The sequence below is a fragment of the Balaenoptera ricei genome, chromosome 3 (genome assembly GCF_028023285.1).
Source record: "Balaenoptera ricei isolate mBalRic1 chromosome 3, mBalRic1.hap2, whole genome shotgun sequence".
NCBI lineage: Eukaryota > Metazoa > Chordata > Mammalia > Artiodactyla > Balaenopteridae > Balaenoptera > Balaenoptera ricei.
Genome location: NC_082641.1, coordinates 123,094,153 through 123,115,479, shown reverse-complemented (window position 1 = coordinate 123,115,479; position 21,327 = coordinate 123,094,153). Strand labels below are relative to the sequence as shown.

General features: G+C 41.9%; 1 protein-coding gene across 6 annotated transcripts in view; it reads left to right on the top strand.

Annotated features, from left to right (window-relative positions):
- Window positions 1-21,327, top strand: part of PRELID2 (PRELI domain containing 2) — a 598,497-nt gene that overhangs the window by 60,827 nt on the left and 516,343 nt on the right. For 5 of the 6 annotated variants that reach the window (XM_059917388.1, XM_059917387.1, XM_059917386.1 and 2 more), the window contains 2 exons: window positions 7,775-7,844; window positions 12,229-16,534. In XM_059917388.1, the coding sequence (XP_059773371.1) occupies window positions 7,775-7,834 (60 nt within the window). In that variant the 3' untranslated portion in view covers window positions 7,835-7,844; window positions 12,229-16,534. Of the gene's footprint in view, window positions 1-7,774; window positions 7,845-12,228; window positions 16,535-21,327 lie in introns of those variants that run through there. The other variant, XR_009502406.1, reaches the window with a different exon arrangement.

Here is a 21,327-nt window from a genome sequence, read left to right as displayed (position 1 = left end):
ATGGAGGTTTCTAAGCAAGATCACAATTGTCAGAAATGTCATGGGTGGGTGCGGCACTGCATGGGAGGCTGGCTTTGATGTTTAAAAAAATTACTGATAATTATACCCAACAGATACACATGAACAAGCCATATTTTGCATGAAGTCTAAGTCAGAAAAACTGAAATTATATACAAGTCACATTTAAAAAAACTAAAAATGGAAATAGACTTATTGAGTCACACTGGAGGGTGGGAGACCAGTGACTAAATGCCTTTTAGCCAACAAAAGGTTCATGTCAGATCAGGATTTATTTGCAAATTGGCAATATGGAAATGGCTTTGTCATCTTCCATTGTGATATTTGATCCCAGGACAACTCCTTAAACTGGATGGGCCACTTTCATTTCTTTGCTGAGAGTTTCCTATCTGGACTAGATAATATAATGTCCTTTCCAATTTTTAGATTTTATTGTTTTAGAATATATTCTTTCCCTTTACAAACTGTGAGATTAAATGTTCTCCTTCAAGAGAGAGGAAGCTTTATAATGTGAAACAAAGACATCTAAATTACTGTATCAGTTTAATGTTCTGCAGTTACACCTAAAGATTTTGAGTTACTTATCAAAATAAAAGTGAATCTTACTCAATAGTTTATTAGCCCCTGTGGGAAAATTATATTGAAGTCATATAGTCTGTTAGGATATTCCTACTTGAAAAACATTATATTTAAAATAATTTGTAGATGTGATTAAATATTGATTTGTATATTAAGAATCATGCCATTTAGTTTGGGTGTAGGGCTGAAGTACCTGCTTTATGTATCAGGCTTTTTGAACATAGACAATAGGGAAGCGAAGGAAAGCCCTTGCTGTGTACCCAGCATCATACTAGGTGTCTTCACACATGCAATCTCATTAAAACCCTACAGCCCCCAGTGTTGTAAGATCCTGGATCCTGGACTCTTAATCCAGATTGCCTTGGGTCAAATCAAGGCTTTACCTCTTGGTTATTATGTGATTTTGGTCCAGATGCTTAATTTCTCTGAGCCTTGGGTCTCATCCAAAAGAAGAAAATACTCTCTAAGGCAGATAGGAGGGTAAAATAAACCAGTGCAGATGAAGTACTCAGCACAGTTCCTGGCACACAGTATGTGCCAGTACATTTGAACTCTTGTTGTTTGGTGTTATCCTAGTTTTATAGCCGAGAAATCCTAAATATAAAAGAATTGGACAGCATCAGATTAAAAGATACTTTACTGTGGCAAAGAATCTTTTCCTGGAGAAGCATTGAGCAGTGTTTCTCTTACCTTTTGATGAGAAAACTGAATGCGGATTCCTCCCTGCCTCCCTCCCTGCGGTTGAAGTGGGCTAGAGGCAGATCAGACAGAGCCTTACGTTTTAAGAGCAGTGGAACACTGTTGAAGGGTTGAAGCAGGGAAGCGACATTTTCTTTTTTCTACCTTTTATTCATACTGTTATGATTCTACATAAAGTAAATGAAAAGATTCCGAGAAAGTTTTATGTAAACCAACTTAATAAAAAAAAGTTTAGAATCAAAAGGGAAGTGAGATTTTTAAAGTAAATTCGATGCGTACCTTTTTATCAAAAGGTGAGTGGTTTTATAACGCACACTTCAGCATCTGAGTTATGTCACTTTCTAACTCCTCTCGGCTAATCAGGATTCTTTTATTTTTTTTTTTAATTAATTAATTTATTTGTTTATTTTTGGCTGTGTTGGGTCTTCGTTTCTGTGCAAGGGCTTTCTCTAGTTGCGGCAAGCGGGGGCCACTCTTCATCGCAGTGCGCGGGCCCCTCACTATCGCGGCCTCTCTTGTTGCGGAGCACAGGCTCCAGACGCGCAGGCTCAGTAGTTGTGGCTCACGGGCCCAGTTGCTCCGCGGCATGTGGGATCTTCCCAGACCAGGGCTCGAACCCGTGTCCCCTGCATTGGCAGGCGGATTCTCAACCACTGCACCACCAGGGAAGCCCACGGATTCTTCAGGACCCATTTTAAATCCCTGCTCTGCTGTCAGTTCTTTCCACAGCATTCCCTTCCTTTTATCTTTCATTCTTTATTCTTTCCTTGTTTGGTTTTATTTCATTTCCTATGGCAGCCCCTGTTATCCTGACCTTTCACCACACTTTCTAGGATGCCAACTACTGGGCAGATCGCACTATAATTCCAAAATTCACACTCATCAGCCTGGCATTCAAAAGTATCAGTTGGTCTGTCTTATGATTCATCAACATCGAGCATGTATTTTGTGCCAGATTCTGCACTAGACAGTAAGGATTCAAACGTAAGTAACTTTTGTTCACCGTTTCTGAGCACCTTGCCATCTAGTGTGGTAGACTTGTAGGCTGATGATTGATGGGTTGATTGATAGATTCATTCGTTCATTCAGTAGACGTTTACTGCATGCCTTCTGTGTACTGGGCATTGTTCTCCTAGGGGTTACATCTTGAACAAGACAGACAAGGGCCCTAGCCTTACGGGATTTGAATTCTAGTGGGATTAGATGATCATGAAAGAGATTTAGATGAACAACCATGTACTGAGTGTTTACCAGAGGCTAGGTACTGTAGTAACCAGATCAGACATTATTTTGACAAATTCTTAGCACAAACCCATGTTACTATATTCTCCATTCAAAGATGAGGTAGTTGAAGGTTAGAGAATTTAAGTAATATGCCCAAGGTTTCACAGCTAGCTTGGACTCAACCCTAAAACCTTTTAAGAGTGTTGTTGCATAATTACAGGGCTATTTGTGAGATGTTTTATGTGCTGTTGTCTCTTCCGGGAAAGAGCAGAACTAAGGTGGGAGGGAGAGTATGTGTGAGCAGGTGGGGAGCTTGTGGGGGAGTGGAGACATTGGAAGGTGTAATAGTCTCATCCATTCTACTTTCTCATCCTTCAGGAAGGCAAACGCTTAACTGCACATGGACTGATGTTCCCACCCCCATGCCTTTTGTTAATCCCTCTGCTTGGACCTTCCCCTCACTCTGTGTGTCACACTCATAACCAGGCTTGGGTCTCATTCAAACCATTCACCTTCTAGCAGCTTCTGCAGGTCCTGCCTTCACGCAAGATCAGTCTCTGCTTCCCTTCTTCCATTGACCTTTTTTTTTTTTTTTTAAGTGTGGTAATGTTTCTCAGAGGCTATGTTGTTTTTCAGTTATTTTGCATTCCTCTGATTCCTCCCAAGAGACCGATGATGCCCTCTTGAGTAGAAGCATCATGTCTTATATGCATCTCATTCCTCACAGCAGCAGTGCAGTCTTGTACACACAACGGGCACGGATACTGTTTCCGGTACTTATTCCAAAGCCGTGATCCAAAAGAAAGCTTGTTTTCAGTGGTGGGAGGAGAGGTCTTCCAATGCTTAATCTGGTCATCACAGTACCTAGCTTCTGGTAAACACTCAGTACACAGACAGTTGTTCTTCATCTAATTATGGCCAATCTTTTATCATTGTGATAACTAACTGAGCAACTCTCTTTTGTTAAGATCTCCCTATATATGTGTCTTTTGAGAACTGCTTTAGAACTTTGTAATTTTTTTTTTTTTTTTTTTGGCTGTGCTGCACAGCTTGTGGGATCTTAGTTCCCCAACCAGGGATCGAACCCAGGCCCCTGGCAGTGGAAGCACAGAGTCCTAACCACTGGATGGCCAGGGAACTCCCCAAGAACTTTGTAATTTTTATAACGTCTAATATTACTCTCTTGTCCTCTGCTTGGACCTTCCCCTCACTCTGTATGTCACACTCGTAACCAGGCTTGGGTCTTATTCAAACCATTCACCTTCTAGCAGCTTCTGCAGGTCCTCCCTTCATGCAGACCTCTTCGGGGACTCATAGGTAAATCAGAGCTTCTTAAGGAAGCATCAGTTTGATAACAAAATAAAGATAGCATCTCGACCTAGCCACCTTTAGTTCCAACTTATTCTGCCTTCTCTTCAGGCAAGCTTTTCGTTTTCTGTAATAATCAGCTATTTTTCAGACACTTCTAGAGTGGGGAATTGGTGAAGTGTTTTGAATCTGAAAGACGTGACTCTGGGACTCCTCTGTGGGAACGTGTCTGGCCAGCACAGCCCTGGTATTAGCCTGGGAGGGCTCCCTTGTCTGTACATTGGCAAATAGAGAAAGATGGCCTGGTAACAGGGAGAAAAAATTCTCAGAGGGGAAGGACATAATAAAATCAAGCTGGTTTATGGTTTGTCAGTCCAAAAATCTTTTAAGTTAAGCTCTATCTATAAAGGTGGATCCACGTAATGTTTGTTCTGCATTTCAGCCATCACTGTGTGATAAGTGGTGTGAATTTAGCCCCTTTAAGCCTGATCTCTTGGGGGTTGAATTTTAAGCATTGAAACTATTCGAAAGGACTCTATCGACTGGGTTTTGATTTGGTCCTTCCTTACCAAAGAGACGGACTAAATAATGGCTTGGCCTCCCTGATAGGTTTTTTGTTTTTTGTTTTTTGTTTTCAATTCATTTATAGGTCTCTCTCTGTTTGCCCCTGTTCTCCACCTTCTATTTCTAACTGTTCTGCTTAAAAAGACTAAAGTGGTATGAGAGAGGGGGAAAAAAGGGAAAGAAAATCAACTGTCACAGTGTGAGCATAATTGATTCAATAAATAATGTCTTTCAATTCCCAAGGCAAACCCCAGCGTCTTCACTTACGTCAGTTAGCTCTCAGCTCAGTAAACGGTGGCGTTCTTAATTTAGACAGATGGGGAGAGCTCACCTGTGCTCACTTCCTAAGGAAGGAGTCTGCTTTTCTGGTTTTAAAGACATACCGACTAGAATTACGGCCCACTGCAAAAAGAAGCTTGCAACGGAATTAACATGGCTATTTTTATTCTTCCTGAAAATAGAAGGAAGGCGTTTAATTATTGCTCAGGGGTTTGTTGAAACAGACAAAAAAAGTTGAGACAAGGGGAATGAAATCTGTTAGTCTGTAAGTTCCATGAACGCAGGGACTTAGGTTTGTTCACCACTTAATCTTCAGTGCACATAGCAGGTATGCAATAAATATTTGTTAACTGTTCTGTTGTTGAGTGAGAGAGAGCAGAAGTGAGCACAATTCAGATCTTAAGGTTAAGAATTAAGTTAAATTTCATTCCACTGGTTGTTTCATCCCCCAACCCCTCCTTTTCCCCCTAATTCTTAAAAGGTGAGTAGCTCTAAGAGTACAAGAGTATATACTGTATCTTCACAAATGATTAAGGACAATTATTCCCTCAATTCCCAGGCTTGCAGAGGTGGTATCAAGCTGCTTTTTACAAATTCTAGTATATGAACTAGTTGTGCTTCAGAACCACATGAGGAATATTTGCAGATTCCATACCCCAGCCCTCGAAGTTCTGATTGAATGGGTCTGGGTAGGGCTTGGGAATCTGTATTTGCTTTTGTGGGTTCCCCTAGTAATTCTGGCGTGCGCCTGTACTATCCAGTCAACCTCCCAGCCCCCTTAGCTCTCTGGTCTAAGTTACAACTTTGTAAAAGTGATGAGCCTAAGGTACCCGGCAGAATAATTGGCAGGGCTGTGACCAGAACCCAGGTCTCTTGACTCTGACAACAGGGCTCCTGGTCCTACAGTCTCCTGTTTTGGCTCACCCCACAGTCCATGCTCCTTGGCATTGTCAAGATCCTTTAATTAATACTTCCTCCTCTCGGGCTTCCCTGGTGGCGCAGTGGTTGAGAATCTGCCTGCCAGTGCAGGGGACACGGGTTCGAGCCCTGGTCTGGGAAGATCCCACGTGCTGCGGAGCAACTAGGCCCGTGAGCCACAATTACTGAGCCTGCGCGTCTGGAGCCTATGCTCTGCAACAAGAGAGGCCGCGATAGTGAGAGGCCCGCGCACCACGATGAAGAGTGGCCCCCACTTGCCGCAACTAGAGAAAGCCCTCGCACAGAAACGAAGACCCAACACAGCCATAAATAAATAAATAATTAAAAAAAAATACTTCCTCCTCTCAAGCTAGTGGCAGTATTTGTGGTGATAGCCAGCTAGAATCTGAAGGACCTTCGGAAACCTCAAGGAAACGTTAGATTTTGTTCAGTGTACTTTAGTACTCAGTATATTTTATTGTCTTCTCTAGAGGTGCATCCCCCTCCCGTGGCTCAGAACAAACCCCAGGTAAGAAGTCCCTGCCTTTCTGTTGTAGGCCCACTCAGTGTCTCCCAGCCCTGCCTGACCATGGGGAGCAGCTGGTACTTGTTAAAGGTACAGCTCTCTGGGGCCTGCTTAAGTCCTATGAAATCAAAGCCTTCCTGTGCGGGGCCTGGGGACCTGCAGTTTAAGTTAGCGTTGATCATTATTACTCCCTCTCATCCACACTCCTGTCCCTGAGAGCATCGTGTCCCATTCCCCACAACCCAGCTTCGAGTTCCTTAACACCCCAGTTCATAATTACATCACAATCCTGCCTTTCCGTCTGAAGGTTCAGCCTCCGGTACAGAACTTGTCCTTGAAGGAGGAAAGAGGGAGTATCTGCTTTCCTCTTTCTTCCGGGGTAGAATTTGACCGGCCGGGGTGGGTGGGCAGTCAGCTTGATGCGTACAGTCATGGAGTGAGCCTTGCAAGGTTAAGGGGTGCCCCTGAAACCAGAATTCAGTGTCTGTTCTTTTCCTGGCTTTATTACTTAATAGCTGTATAACGTTGGGAAAATTACTTAACTCTTTGAATTTCTGTTTTTCTCATCAGTAAAATGGGGGTAAGAATAGTACTTGTTCATAGATTTTGTGTGTATTAAACAAGGTGTCCTAGTCGGCTCTCGGACACAGACTCAGATGGACATTTTTATGCGGAGGGTCACTGGAGAGGGCTCTCGGAAACAACTCTTGCAAGGGAGCGAGGCAAGCAGGATTAGGCAGAAGGTGACGTTGAAGTGCAATGCAGTTGTGATGTAGGTCCCAGCTGATCCCGTGGGGAGCTGTGGCGATGGGATGCCGTTCAGAGTTGTCCTGAATTGTGGGCGGGGGCTGGGCCTTTCTGCGGTATACCCACCAGCCATGAGATGTGGGCCACCCCTGCAGAGGGGCATGACCTCAGGGAATGCATTTCCCTTTGGCTGCGTGCCAGCCTATGGTGCTGGCAGAAGGGGAAGGAGTGCCGGAGTCCTGGGGGGATCTCCGTGGTGCACCCTGCACCTACTACCTCAGATAATGCACACACAGACCTTAGCAGTGAGTCTAGCACGTTTGTAAGTGTTCAGTGAACACAGGCATACCTCGTTTTATCATGCTTTGCTTTATCACACTTCGCAGATATTGCACTTTTTACAAGCTCAAGGTTTGCGGCTACCCTGCATCAAGCAAGTCTTTTGGCATTATTTTTCCAGCATCGTCTGCTCCCTTTGTGTCTCTGTGTCACATTTTAGTAATTTCAGTCCTTTTCGTTATCATTATACTTGTTATGGTGATCTGTGATTTTTAATGTCACTATTGTAGTATTAACTATTACCATGATTATTCCAGCTCTAGCAGTGCCGCTTAGTAACTGGGCCACTTTCAGGAAGTTCTTAATATCACTTGGATGGCTTTCTTATATTTAAAATGGAAGATTCACAGTTCTGCTCTGCCTGCTTCCCTGAGTAGTTCTGAGCACATGTGAAGATAATGTATGTGAAATTGCTGATTAGAATATTATAAAAATGTAAAGTATGACGACGAGCCTTTTCTGAAAAGAGTATATGGCCATGGCTTGGATTCCTTGAAGGGAAAGGTTGTGATAAATGTAAAAGTGCTTGTCCGTGAAATGTGGCATTTTGATTTTTCTTTCTTCTCTCCATAGGGAATTAGAATAATGGAGATGCTGTTAAAGGAACAGTGTGGTGCCCCCTTAGCTGAATAAAGAGTCATCAGTGAGTACCAAAAGCAAAATCAGAATTATTTACTCCAACCATGTCTTCATGCTTATAAGCCTGAGTATTATGTATCAGCCTCCCTGGGCTATTCATGCTGTACGTTTCCCAGTTATATGCATGGGATACTGCCTCACAGGTTTTTTGTTATCTGTTCTGTACCTTTATTTACTTGGTTCTTTGATTTTCAAAGCAGTTTTGTACTACGTTCTGGGTTACAACTGCACTCAAATTGTTTAAACTGTTTAACACAATCCACCATGATTAGCACCCTCAAGGTGGCATAGGTTTGTAGAGACTGCAGTTCAGAATTAACTGAAGCTTAATTTTATTGTCCTGAGAACAGTGAAAGGAGGGGTTTAAAATTGTATTTGGAGCAGCTTTAAACTGCCTCAACTGTTTAAAAGAAAACAAGAAAGGGGCATGTTGATTGGCCAGTGAAATACAGACATTTTACCAGTCATGTATACTCCTCCCGATTTGGGGGCGGGGGTGCTGCCTGAAATGCCATTGAGAAGGATTCCAAGGCCTTGAGAATAACTCTCCGGCTCTGGGTAAGAGTGCTATGATTGATTAGCAATGTCTGCCTTGGGCACAGGATGAAGAATATAGCACTCGTGCTGGAGCACATGCCACTTTTAGGGCAATTGATGTAGGGTTAACAGATAAGCAGGGGGATTTTGGAATTACTTCCTTTTTTTATTCCTTAAGTTTTCATTGTCTGCCTCAAGGACAATGGTCTTCATGGTGGAAAGGGCAGAACAAAATTATCTGAGAGACTCAAAGCCTAAAATAAATTTGTATAGTGGATTTGCATCTTACAAGATTTATTGGACTTTGATTTTTAACGTCTGAGAGAAGGTAAAACCTTTGAGTAGAGCACACATTGTTATGGGTAGTTCAAAATTACCTCAAATTTCCTTATGTTGGCTTAAAACTAGAGTATACATGGTTTTGTATAAGCAACTTGGTCTCTAATTTTGATATACAATAAAGTTTGAGAACAGTTAACCAAAGAGGAAGCAAAAGGAATATTTGTGTACGAGAACCTCAGCATTCAAAGCATGCTGGCCAGGCCTGTGAACGAGAATTGGAGAATTATAAAGGTTTCTGCTTGTTTGCAGGTTTGACTCCATTCTGATTAATATCAAGCCTCTGTATACATAACACATACTAATACATTTATTTATTATTGGAATGGCTAAGCAAGATAATTTCATTTAGCACAAGCCCGGAACATGGCAGGTGCTCAAAAAATGTTGGCATGGAATCTAAATGTGGCGTGCTCCCACATCTCTGTACGTGGAAAAGCTGTGGAGAAGAACTTGGCCATATCCCCCTGTTTTTCCAGACTGGCCTCCTGTGAGGCTCACCAAGCACCACTAGTACTTGTGCACTTGAGCACAGAGCCCATCTTATCCTGCAAGGTGGGATCTAAAGTCAGCTCCAAGTTAAAAGAGAGGACGAGGAAACTCCACTTACAAGTGTACATTGGTTTTCAGACTTTAAATTAGTGATTTGGAAACTTTAGTGAGTATCAGAATCATCTGGAGAATTTGGTAAACACAGCTTGGTGAGTCCCACTCTCAGAATTTCTGATTCATTAGGTCTGCAGGGAGGGGAGCCTGAGAATTTGTGCTTCTAGCCAGTTCCCAGGTGACGTTGGTGAGGCTGATCCATGGACCACACTTTGAGAACGATTGCTTTAAATAAGTTCTCATCTCTGAGTTTGAGATAGATGAAATGCAAGCCCCGCGAAAGCTAATAGCTGGGGTTTTGAAACTGTTGTCACGTATTCCATTGACTTTAGATTAATCAGAGGAGGAATGACTTTCTTTGTGGGGCCTTTCCCTGATTTTAGCATCTCAGCTTCTGCTTGTTTGCCCTTTTTTCTTTTTTTTTTCTTCTTCTTTTCTTCCCCCTGCTTGAATGTTGACAGGCTCCACAGTGGAGCAAAGATGACTGAAAAGAAGAGTTGAGATTCAACAACAACTCGTATTTGAAATTATCAACTTGTGTTTGTGATTTAAAGTGTTGCTAATGGGAAAGAGGAAACTAAACAAGTATTATCTCCTGTCTTAAATGACTCATGTTTTTGTTTTTTTGTTTTGCTTTTACTGTGGTGGAGAGCTAAGTCATGAACTCAGGGCTTTGTATTTCCTTTTTTTTTTTTTAATTTATTGTATTTTATTTATTTTTGGCTGTGTTGGGTCTTCGGTGCTGCGCACGGGCCTTCTCTAGTTGAGGCGAGTGGGCTCTACTTTGGTTGCAGTGCCGGGCTTCTCATTGCTGTCACTTCTCTTGTTGTGGAGCATGGGCTCTAGGTGCATGGACTTCCATAGTTGAGGCACATAGGCTCAGTAGTTGTGGCACATGGGCTTAGTTGCTCCCCGGCATGTGGGATCTTCCCGGACCAGGTATGGAACCTGTGTCCCCTGCATTGGCAGGCGGATTCTTAACCACTGTGCCACCAGGGAAGTCCCTGTATTGTTTCTAAAAAGCAACCAATTCCTCCTCTCTGAAGTGAAGTAGTTGAGGTCTGGATAACTACGAGTTTAGTGCAGGACAGGTGCATTTAATGCATTTAATGCAACGGAGTTCCCGAAGGATTTACATAGTTGGAACTGTCATAATTTATGACCAGTTTTCTCGGGAGCAAATATGAAGTAAGAGGTGTATACTCTTACCACTTGGATCTACAATTACTGCAAATTAGGGGCTATTGCTGAGACTTTAAGCTTTTTTCAAAATCAGCTTCATTTAAGTATCTGTGCACAGTTAAAACGACTAATTTCAATGTAGGATTTGGTAAGTTTTGACACATATGTACAGTTATGTAAGCATCACGAAAAACATGATATGGAACATTTTGAGGCATTGCTGTTGCTGCAGTGCTGTTGCCAGCTTATTACTTTTAGCTCATTTTCTTGACTGATTTTACAAAGTTTGGCAAGTTTGAAATACCCTTGTTTTAATGGAACTTTTTATTTTCTCAAAATTACATCTACTGGAAGTGGGAGAATGTTTGTAGATGGGGGATACCTTTTATGAGCCGTAAAATGCTACATTAAAAGAAAAGGCTGGGGTGAGGATTAGCTCCATAGCTGTAGAGCAGAGGTCAGCCAACTGTAACCTGGGGGCCAAATCTAGCCTGTGGCCTCCTTTTGTAAATAAAGTTTTATTAGAACACAGCTATGTTCCTGGCTATGTTCCAGCTACAACAGAAAAGTGAAGAACTGTGAAAGAGATCTTACAGCCTGCAAAGCCTAAAATATTTACTATCTGGTCCTTTAAGAAAAAGTTGTCTCTCCCTGGGATTAGAGTTTGCCTAAATTAACATCAGGTGGCCTCATGGTGGTGGTTTGGCCTTTTTTTAGTGTAGCATTTGATCACATCATACCTCTATTCCAAAGTTAATAGTGCAAGAGTTTATTTTCTCTGCATTAGCACCAACATAACCACTTGGATGCTATTATTTTAAGGCATAAAAAAGCATTAAAATGATCACAACAAGGAAGTTAAGATACCAGCAATAGTGATCATTAAAACTGCGTCATAAAGTTCCAATGCATGTGCATGAATGGGGTAGGAATATAGGCATTTTGTTTAGCAGATAAGATAGCACTGGGATGTGGCAATAGTGTAGGTGCCGTGTACAGTGTACTCAAATTTTGAGCTTTGGAATTTTGCAGTTCTTAATGTTTTAAAAAAACATTCCATGGGGTCTGCACAAGTGTGCCTAAGGAGACATTATTTAATATTTTTATATTCTACCACATTTCAAATTTGCATAATTTAAAGTCACATAGAACGTGACCACATTGTGTAGGGTACCTCACACTAAAGTTGCTCCCTAGATCTCTCTGGCCTGTATATCTAAGTGGGCGTTTGATAGTTAAAACGCTTAGAAGGTGATTTTGTCCTGAGCCAGAATGGAGGTGCATAAATCTCACTAATCAGTGGGCTTGGGGTGTTGCTGCTGACACATCCATCTGATAGATTTTTGATTTCCTGTCATTTTTGAAGAAAACAAATAGCCCCGACACCTGTTTGTTCTTGCTGCTGGCAGTTGGGAGACCGGGCTCGGTGAGGTTTGAAAACACAGTAGAGTTCTTTCACATCGGAATGATTAAGACCTCAGTTTTAGCTAATCTCAACTCCCCTTTGAACCAGCTGCTCTGGGCAGTTGGTAGTTTATTAATAAAATGAGGTACTTGCTTTGTTTGAAGATCATTAGGAGGCGGAAATGCAATTCCTTCAAGAATTATCCATAGTGATAGAATTCAAGTGACTCTTAAGAGTTGCTTCAGAAAAGAGGACAAATGAGTATTGATTGTTGAGACATGTTTACTAGGTGATAAAGCCTGTTTGCTTTCTCTTGCAGGGAAGCTGTGTTGTGTCTACTTTTGCTCGAGAATCTTTTCTCGGACACAACACATCCAAAGACACAGTTTTCGAAATACAGGTATAAGAATGCGGTGTTGGCAGCTTACAGAAGAGGAAACCTTTCTGCCGGGATATGACATGATACACTCCCCCTTTGAGCCGACCTCAAATAGCGGCTCTCGTGGAGCTGAGACCTTCTGGCTGATTCTTATGGCATAATCTCTACGATTTTACAAATAAAGGAAAAATCCCATAGAAGGTGATGTCTGCCCTTCTTCAGGATGTCCTGCTGATTGCCTGGTGGCAGTGTTGGGGCAGCCAAGGATGGGCCAGAGGCATGGAAAATGCTGCTTTTGCCTGTTTGTTCTCTACATCATTGCTCATAGGATTCATGAGAGGATTCTGGGATGAATAAAGGACTTAAACCTGATACCTGATTCTTAGGTGGCCTGGAACAGACAGGAATATACCATACCTGTGTTGAAGTTAAGCCATATTCACAGTAATGTTGAAGATTCTCAGAAATCAGGAGCATTTGATTTCTACCCATCAGTACTACATAACTGCCATCAGCTAGCTTGTATAATATAACACATGAACTGTGATTGGTCCTTAAAAGAACCTGGGGGGTGGGGAGACAGGCTATCATCTTGGCTCCTTCTAGCTCATTCTGGGATGTGGAGCAGATTATGTGACCTGTCTGTTTTTCATTGGGCAAATGGGGATAATTGGGCACAGATCTTTCTACTTGTGATGATTAAACAAGGTTGTTTGGTATGAAAAGCACAGGTTTGGGAGTCAGACGGACTCCGGTTTGAATCTGAGCAGGACCACACAGCAGCTCGGTGATTATGTATGTAATTTAAAATCTTTCTTAAAGATCTTTCCTAGATTCATTTTTTAGGTTTGTAAAATGGGATTATAGAGTTAACCTTATGAGGCTGTTGGAACAATTGGAGATCATGTGATAAAGTGCCTAGCATGCTATCTGGTACACAGAAGTAAATAGAAGCTATTATTAGTACATGAAACCATTTTGGAAATATACTTTTCTAACCTAAGGTAATGTAGTATTGTTTGAAAATTAGGTGACGGTAGTTTGCATTCCCCATGATCCGAAGCCAAAATGTAAATGCACACTACCTAAATGAAAGCTTGAAGAGGGGCAATAATTTGGAATTCATTGTCTTAAGATAAAACAAGTTGGGCCATTACTGGAAAGTCTTGGGGAAATTATTATTATTTTTTAATATTTGAAAAATTTTCCATTTAGTGAATTGATGAATTTCAAAGCAATTGTTTTTTTTACATTTCTTTTTCTTTTTTTAAATTTTAATACAAGCCTGCCACTGTGAGCTCCTCTTATCGCATTTGAGCTGTTTGTACTGCCTGAGTTTTGTGTCTTAGGATAATTTCCCTTCATTTCCTTAGTGTTTCATTCTTCAGTTGCGTTGGAGGGAAAATGAATGGTAGAAACCAGAACACAGTTTGACCTTTTTCCAGTTTGTAAACGGCAGTTGGTAGGCTTTTGGAATAAGAGCTCATTTACACAAATAAAAGGTGATGTGAATTATCACAGAGGTGAGAGGCGAGAAATCTGTACTTGGAGGTTGACGTTAGAATAAATGTAATTCTGGGAGTTCCCTGGTGGCCTGAGGGTTAGGGCTCCGAGCTTTCACTGCCAGGGTCCGGGTTCAATCACTGGTCGGGGAACTGAGATCCCGCAAGTCTCCTGGCGCAGCCAAAGAAAAAAAAAGAAAGAATAAATGTAACCCTTCATACTCAACAACTTGCATTCTGTGAAAGCAGGAGTTCTCAACCTTGACTGTCCATTAGAAACACCTGGGAGCTTTCTGCGCTCCTGCTGCCTACGTTACATCTCCGACCAATAAGTCAGAATCTCTGGGGGTGGAACCCAGTCAGCAGTATTTTTTAAAGCTCCCTAGGTGATTCCAATGGCCAGTGAACACTACAATCTGGGTGATATGCAGATATTATCTGATTCCTTTCTTCACACCTCCGAGGTAGGAAAGTATCTTTGTAGTAAGAATTATTGTTAGAGTGAAGCAGAGAGAGGCTGATTTTTTGCCTTAATTCCTTGAAGCTGGCATGGCCAATGCAAACGCCTGCAGGGGTCTGGCAGGTGATCCGATGTGTGCAGCAGGCTGGCGGCCACTGGGGAGACCCCAGGAGTACGTGGCTGTGGTGAAAGGTGGGCAGCTGCTGCCCGGCTCCAGCACGGTGTTGCCAAGTGTCTGGTTTTTCTAGTTCTTCCAATTTCCAATTTTCCAGGAAAAGATAGTATTAAAAAAAAAAAGAAAGAAATCACCCAATTTTTATGTGTTGGCAACGAATTCATAATTGTTTAAAACATTGTGCCAACCAAACAAAACATGTTTGCCAGTAGTTTCCAGCCTTTGCTTCAAGAGTGTTAAGGACCAGCTTAAACATCTCAGCCAACTTTTAAGAGATTTGCGTTTCCCTATTCTGGTTGTAAGCTGCTTTCTGCCTCTCCTCCAAGACTGCTTTTACATGTGTTTTCCTCCCCATTCCCAGGCAATCCTCTGAACTTGCATCAGACACTTATCCTCAGTTTTGTTTTTTTTTTTCCCCTGCGGGCATCCATTACTTCAGGTTTCACATATATGGCTTAGAAATCGTATGCTCCTTTTAAAATTAGTTAGGGCTTGTTAAACTTTTTTATTATGTGTCAGAATCTTCTTCCTGTGATAAAACATTTAGAAGTCCACATGTAATTTGATTATCTATAAAATGTCAAAACCGGGAGTATAGCCTTAACTTGGGTACATTAGGAACAAGGGTGGGAAGGGTTAATTCACAGACCTGGCCAGTCTCCTCCTGACTGGGTTGCTGAATCTACACACGAAGGTGCGGATGTATTACAGTGATTCCCAGGCTTCTACTTGTACCAGAAATCCTTGGGTAGGTGGGCTCAACTGCAGGTTCCCAGGGCCTCCCCCAGAGATTCTGATTCATGGAATTTCATTTGGGACTCGGGGATCTGCATTTTAAAACAAGTTCACCAGGATTCTTGGTTGTGCTGTTTCGCAGACCAGATTTTGAGAAACAGTGATTTAGGGGAGGTGTTGGTGCCCTCTGTGTCTTCTATCACTTAAGAAGGGTTTATAGTCAGTTGGGCCCACGGATCAATACAGCTGATCACTCAGGACACAATATAAAGTTCTCATGCACAGAGAAGCTGACTGAGGCTATCCCTACGTGATTGAGGTGCTTTTACCATGAACGGGCTTTTATGGTTTCAATCGTGGGGATAAAAAAAGGTGCTATATTCTTTTGATATAAATTGCTTTGTGTATTTTATAAGCAGTACCTGTGTAGTAATATCCCATTTATTCAGACATCGTGGGTGCATGGTATAGCTGACTCAAGGTTATTCTTTTAAGTCTCACATCTTTTTTGCTCTATTTCTGCCATTTACACAGCACTCTTTTTTTTTCACATCTTCATTGGAATATAAATGCTTTACAATGTTGTGTTAGTCTCTGCTGTACAACAAAGTGAATCAGTTATATGTATACATATATCCCCATATCGCCTCCCTCTTGAGCCTCCTCCTAATTTAGTATACATTTCCCTGCTTTTGCAAACAGAATCTACTGAAGATAATGAAATCATTTCAGAGTCATCATTTATGTTTTGAATTCTTTCAGGTCCTATTTAGGTTTGTTAAAGCCCCTCCACTGAATGGCTCTGCTCTTTGAGTTTTGCCATGGTTTTCATAGTTTCTTCTTTTCTGTCACTGTTCCCTGTCGTTTCTCTCCTCCTTAACTCTGCCTGTCTCTAGGAACTTTGCTCTCCTTTACTATATGGAGTTGGGAATTGCTGTAATTGCATACTGTGTCAAGTAACAGTAAACAGGAGCTGAGTGAGTCTTTGGGAGGCTTTTTTTAGCAGTGAAATGGATGAACGTTGCTGCATTGACTTGGTGACATTATTTTAGTGGCTCTGCTACTTCCTCTAACTTACTTCCTCATCCTCGACTGCAGTTGTCAGATCTGTGACCTCAAGATAACTGAGATATTGCTACAAATGATTTACTTAGATCTGTAAGCTGTTGTCTCCCCAGCTGTGTTAGTGTTTTTATATGTCCAGTTCTATAATGTGAAACGTAAGTAGATTACAAGTGAACATTTCTGTGCCAAGTTTCTGTGCAGGATAAAGTGTTTTTGATTCAGTGTTATTGTGATTTAGAGCTATAAATTAGTTGCATACCTGTGAAATTCAATCCTGCCGTCATTCTGAAATAAAGGTGTCACAACTAATATTTATGTGTGAATTTTAATTTCTTGAGGGTATCGTATCACCTGGCAGAGCTTGTGTTTATCATTTGTAGTAGTGATTTTAGTCCTTTCAGCAGCCCCAGATAAGAGTGTTATACCAGCCAGATGATGTTAGCTCCCCGCTTCCCCCAAGTTGAGCCATTAACGTTTCTCCCAGAAATAAGCAGAAGCTGCTCTTACTGGGTGACAGAATGGGCCATGTGCTAATGGAGCAAAGGACCAGGATATGCAGAGCAAGAAGAAATGAAGCACAAACAGTGGCATGAAGTCATGGGGTCCCAAAGGGGGAGGGAGAGAGAGCAACTGCTTGTTGACCTGCTTGTGAGGCTCAGCTATACCTTCTGTACTTTGTTTCCATGAGATTTGCCTTTATCCTTTTATTTGTCTGCCTTTTACTTGAATGTATGCGAGTGGATTTCTGTGCCTGGTTTCCAAAGTCCCTTGTCCAAGCCCTATTGATGCCTTTCTTTTGTTAGAGCCTGAGGACCTTTAGGGGTAGAGTCCTTGGTTCATCCAGCACTTACTGAGCACCTACTGCATGCAAGAGAAAGGCAGGATTTGTCTTCTCTTTTGACTTGATCCAGCGGGTTTCCAAGAGGCTTGCACCTTCATTGTACTGACAGAGGGCAGTAATGGGCACCAATTGATGGTAAGACCAGACACATTTACCTCTTGGGTAAATCACACCATGATTGCTTAAAGGGTGCAGAAAATAGCACAGGAGGCATAGCATAATGGAGAGCTTAGCACGAAATGTATAGCTTGATGGCCCCAGAGCCTCACCAGCAGATTGCATGGTTGTGTGATCATGTCTGAATTAGTGGGGGGCACCTCATACCTTTTTGGAAGATAACGGGTTCTCTCCAGCCTCAGCCTTATATACGGAAAGGTGGAGCTGCCCTGCATGAGACCACCTTCTCGTCTGAGCCACGTAGGGGCTGCACAGTACACAATGATTGCAGGGTGCAGGATTTTCTGGCACAAAAGTCTTTTACTTTCAAACTGTTCTATTACAGCCTGATCTGAGGACATCCCTGAATTCAGGGCTGCAGTATCAGCGTCTTGTTTCCCTGATGTCTGGGTGGTCATGCTAACTAGTTCTAGCTAATCCTGCAAACGCCGGAACCTTACCATGAGGCTTGGAGAGACTGAGGCGGATAGAGGGGTAAAGTCCTAAGAATAACAAACCCAGTGTGGTGAGGGCTCAGAATAAAAATTAACTTACAGAAACAATTGACGGAAATTTAAAATGCAGTATTTAGTTTTTAACACGCAGTATTTCTTACATTCCTCGACTGCCAATTGGAACCCCCTGAGGAGCTTCAGAAATATTGATGCTTGGATCCCACCCCCCGAGATTCTAGACTGCAGCCCCTGCATCAGGAATGCATCAAGCTCCCCAGGTGATCCTGATGCCATGGGCAGCAATTCTGTCAACTTCAGAAGTAATGTCTGGGGGGCTTCCCTGGTGGCGCAGTGGTTGAGAATCTGCCTGCTAATGCAGGGGACACGGGTTCGAGCCCTGGTCTGGGAAGATCCCACATGCCGCGGAGCAACTGGGCCCGTGAGCCACAATTACTGAGCCTGCGTGTCTGGAGCCTGTGCCCCGCAACGGGAGGGGCCGCGATAGTGAGAGGCCCGCGCACCGCGATGAAGAGTGGCCCCCGCTTGCCGCAACTAGAGAAAGCCCTCGCACAGAAACGAAGACCCAACACAGCCAAAAATAAATAAATAAAGTAGCTATTAGTTAAAAAAAAAAAAAAAAAAAAAAAAAAGAAGTAATGTCTGTTCTCCCAAAAGGGGTTATCCTTAAGCTAGCTGGCAGAAGGAGTTTGCAGTACGAGAACTCTTTTTTTCTAATGTTTTGCCTCTAGTCCTTAAGAAAAATATAACTCACTGTTTAAGAGAAAGGTGCTCCAGTGTCTCTGAAATGCTAATAGAAGAAAAGAGAGCCTAAAAATATTTCACCATGCTCAGCCTGCTTTGTTATGATCAAAAGTTTGGGGTTGTATTTGGTGGAACAGAATCCCATGCAGAAAAAGGATTCCATAGTAACTCAAGACCCTTACTTGTCTGAAAGGGTTAAACTGAGTAACTGTCCTTCCACACCTTAAGATGTAGCGCTCTGAGCTGCGGACAGCCATGCTGTGCAGGAGGCAACGGAGAGAAAATGCAGCCCCCATCCTGCTAAATTAAACTTCACGGAGCTCTTCTCCAGCATTCTCAGAGAAGGTTAGAGCCATTTTGTGCCTGCCATCTGCTAGGCTGCTGGTGCAATCATTACTTCTTTGTGTCGGTGCCAGGATGAACATTTAGATCCGATGACAAAGGAAAATGCTAACTGTTCAGTTGTGTGTTTTTGTTTTCCTATTTTGAGTTTAGGTGTCTTCTAAAATTCAGAAGTCCTTAAATTGTGCAAACTTTGAAATCATCACATTGCCACTTTCTTTAGAGGTTTAGGGGAAATTATTTTCTGGCCTGAAGCTCTTCTGTTATTTGTGTTTGTTTAAGGATGTAGTCGTTAGTGTAGTCAAAACCAAAGTCATTCTTGTCAGTCAGTCCAAAAAAAATTCCCCTGGTCCTCAGGACAAGAGGTTTACAAAAATAGCCAGAAATATTTTAATGAATGAATTACCCCAGAGTAACATTATTGTAAATGGGAACAGAATTTGGGGCAAGGCGGGGGGGAGAAATGTACAAGGTCATACCTGTCACTGATTAGGGTGACTACAAGGAAACCTTTACTGTCTGACAATTTCTTTCCCAAGTGACATTTCAGAGTTGGGGGATATAGCATGGAAGTTTAGAGCCTTAATTCATGTCTTAAAAAAATATTTCTGAACATATCCATAGGTACAGCAGAAAGAAGTTCAGTACAGTTCTTCTGGTATCTTGATGATTGGATTTAAAGCCTTTGGAAAACTTGGAGTCACATCTGAGGCACTAGATTGCTACGATTTTTAATTACAGTTTTAAATTGGATTAAACTATGCCTCAGAATACAATTAGAACGATTCCAGTATGGGAAGTAGTCTTTTTGTCTGTGTGAAGTTAGAGCTAGCATTATAACTTGTTTCCTTAGGTGTTAATCGTTCTGTCAAGTGCTATGAGTCCATTTCCTCCTGGAAAAATAAATGCTAACAATGTTTTTGGGCCTTATTAAAGGCAGAGATTTTGCAGAGAAGAACCGGGGAATAGCAAAGTGCTAGCCAGGCATTTATTTCCCTCAATCTGCCTCTGAAACCTCTTCCTGGGTTATCACCTGCCATAATCAAAGCAGGGTATTTGTAGTGGGAATGTACGGCCGTCTATGTGAGGGAGGTGTGGAGCCACAAGATAGACGGGCAAAATGTTCCTCTTAGAACATTTTTCTCAAAGATTTGTGGGAAAAACATTTTTATTAAAACGAATCTATAACTTCGTAGAGGGTAAGATTGGAATGGATTCTTAATTTCTCAAAAAGGAGACGTAGAAGACATTTTGCTTGGGACACTGCTTAGAAAGCTGCATTGTACGTAGCAGGTGTTATATTAGGTTGAATATACTGGAAATACCAAAGGATGACAATTACATATGCTCAGCCTGATAGAAGCACTTACAGTTAGTACATCCTCAAACACTGCAGGGCCTTGTTCTGCCGGGAAGAGGTCCCTCTTTGGAAAAGTTGGAGAAACCCTGATGTAGGCCATCTCCAATCCCTGGGACTCCCAGAATTCCCATGCCCCTCAGAGTCGGTCTTCCCTCCCAGCAGCATGGCCTTTGTCTGCCAATGTCTTGTAATATAAAATGGGTCAAATATCCAGTAAACTTGGGTAAACCTTGCCTTCAGGGGCATCACAGATCATTTTGAGGGCTGAGTTAATGTCTCTTAGTTGTTGAGAAGGAAGAACATAAGTAGGAAGAGCATTTATTGAATATTAAAATTTAAATTAGTTTTCACTATAATTTTTTTGGGGGGGGCAGTTGTGTTTCCACTTTTGTTCAGAGAAAACATTAGTCAGGAAATTTTTATTTGTCAATATAATGTTTTTCACATACTGTTTTCTCCTAAACAGAGGCAGTTCAGATGCACCTATAAACCACAGCTTTCTCTAACCAGGCTGTCTGCAGTGTTTAACCCAGGGTGCTTGTTAAAATCAATGGGAAAGGGTGTGATTAGTCTTGATGAGGTAAAATAACAAACGCAGGGAAAAATTAATGAAGCAGTGTTTTGATTCTTGTAATTATAGTGGTGTGACTGGCTCTGCTATAGTGAAGCTCTTATCATTTGCAATAAGAAACCTCTTTTCTGGTTTACAGATATATTTTAACTGTCATGTAGATAGAAATTGTATGGCAGCTGCTAGCAGGAATAACCTTTATTTTTGTTTACAAAACACATATTTCTGTTGAGAATGCCAGCTTTGGTATTACCCCAGCTTCTTTGTTGAAATAGCACATCCAGGTCAGATCTGAATTTCCCTGCACAAAAGTGATATTTGACAATAAATTTGCCATTAGATTAAAATACAAGAAATCTGAGCATCTGATTGGATTCAAATATAGCCCCAAGGTTTAAACTAGAATCCTAGTTATGCTCTGTGCTAGCTGTGTACATAAGCTCTCTGGGCTTCATTTTCCTCATATGGGATGGAGTGTAATAATAGGGACTATTTTATAGGGTTGTTGAAAGGATTAAATGAGTTCCAGACATGTAAAAACAGTTGGAATGGAACAGTGCCTGGCACATAGTAAACACTCAGCAATCTCTGGAAGAGACTGTGGCGTTAATTCTT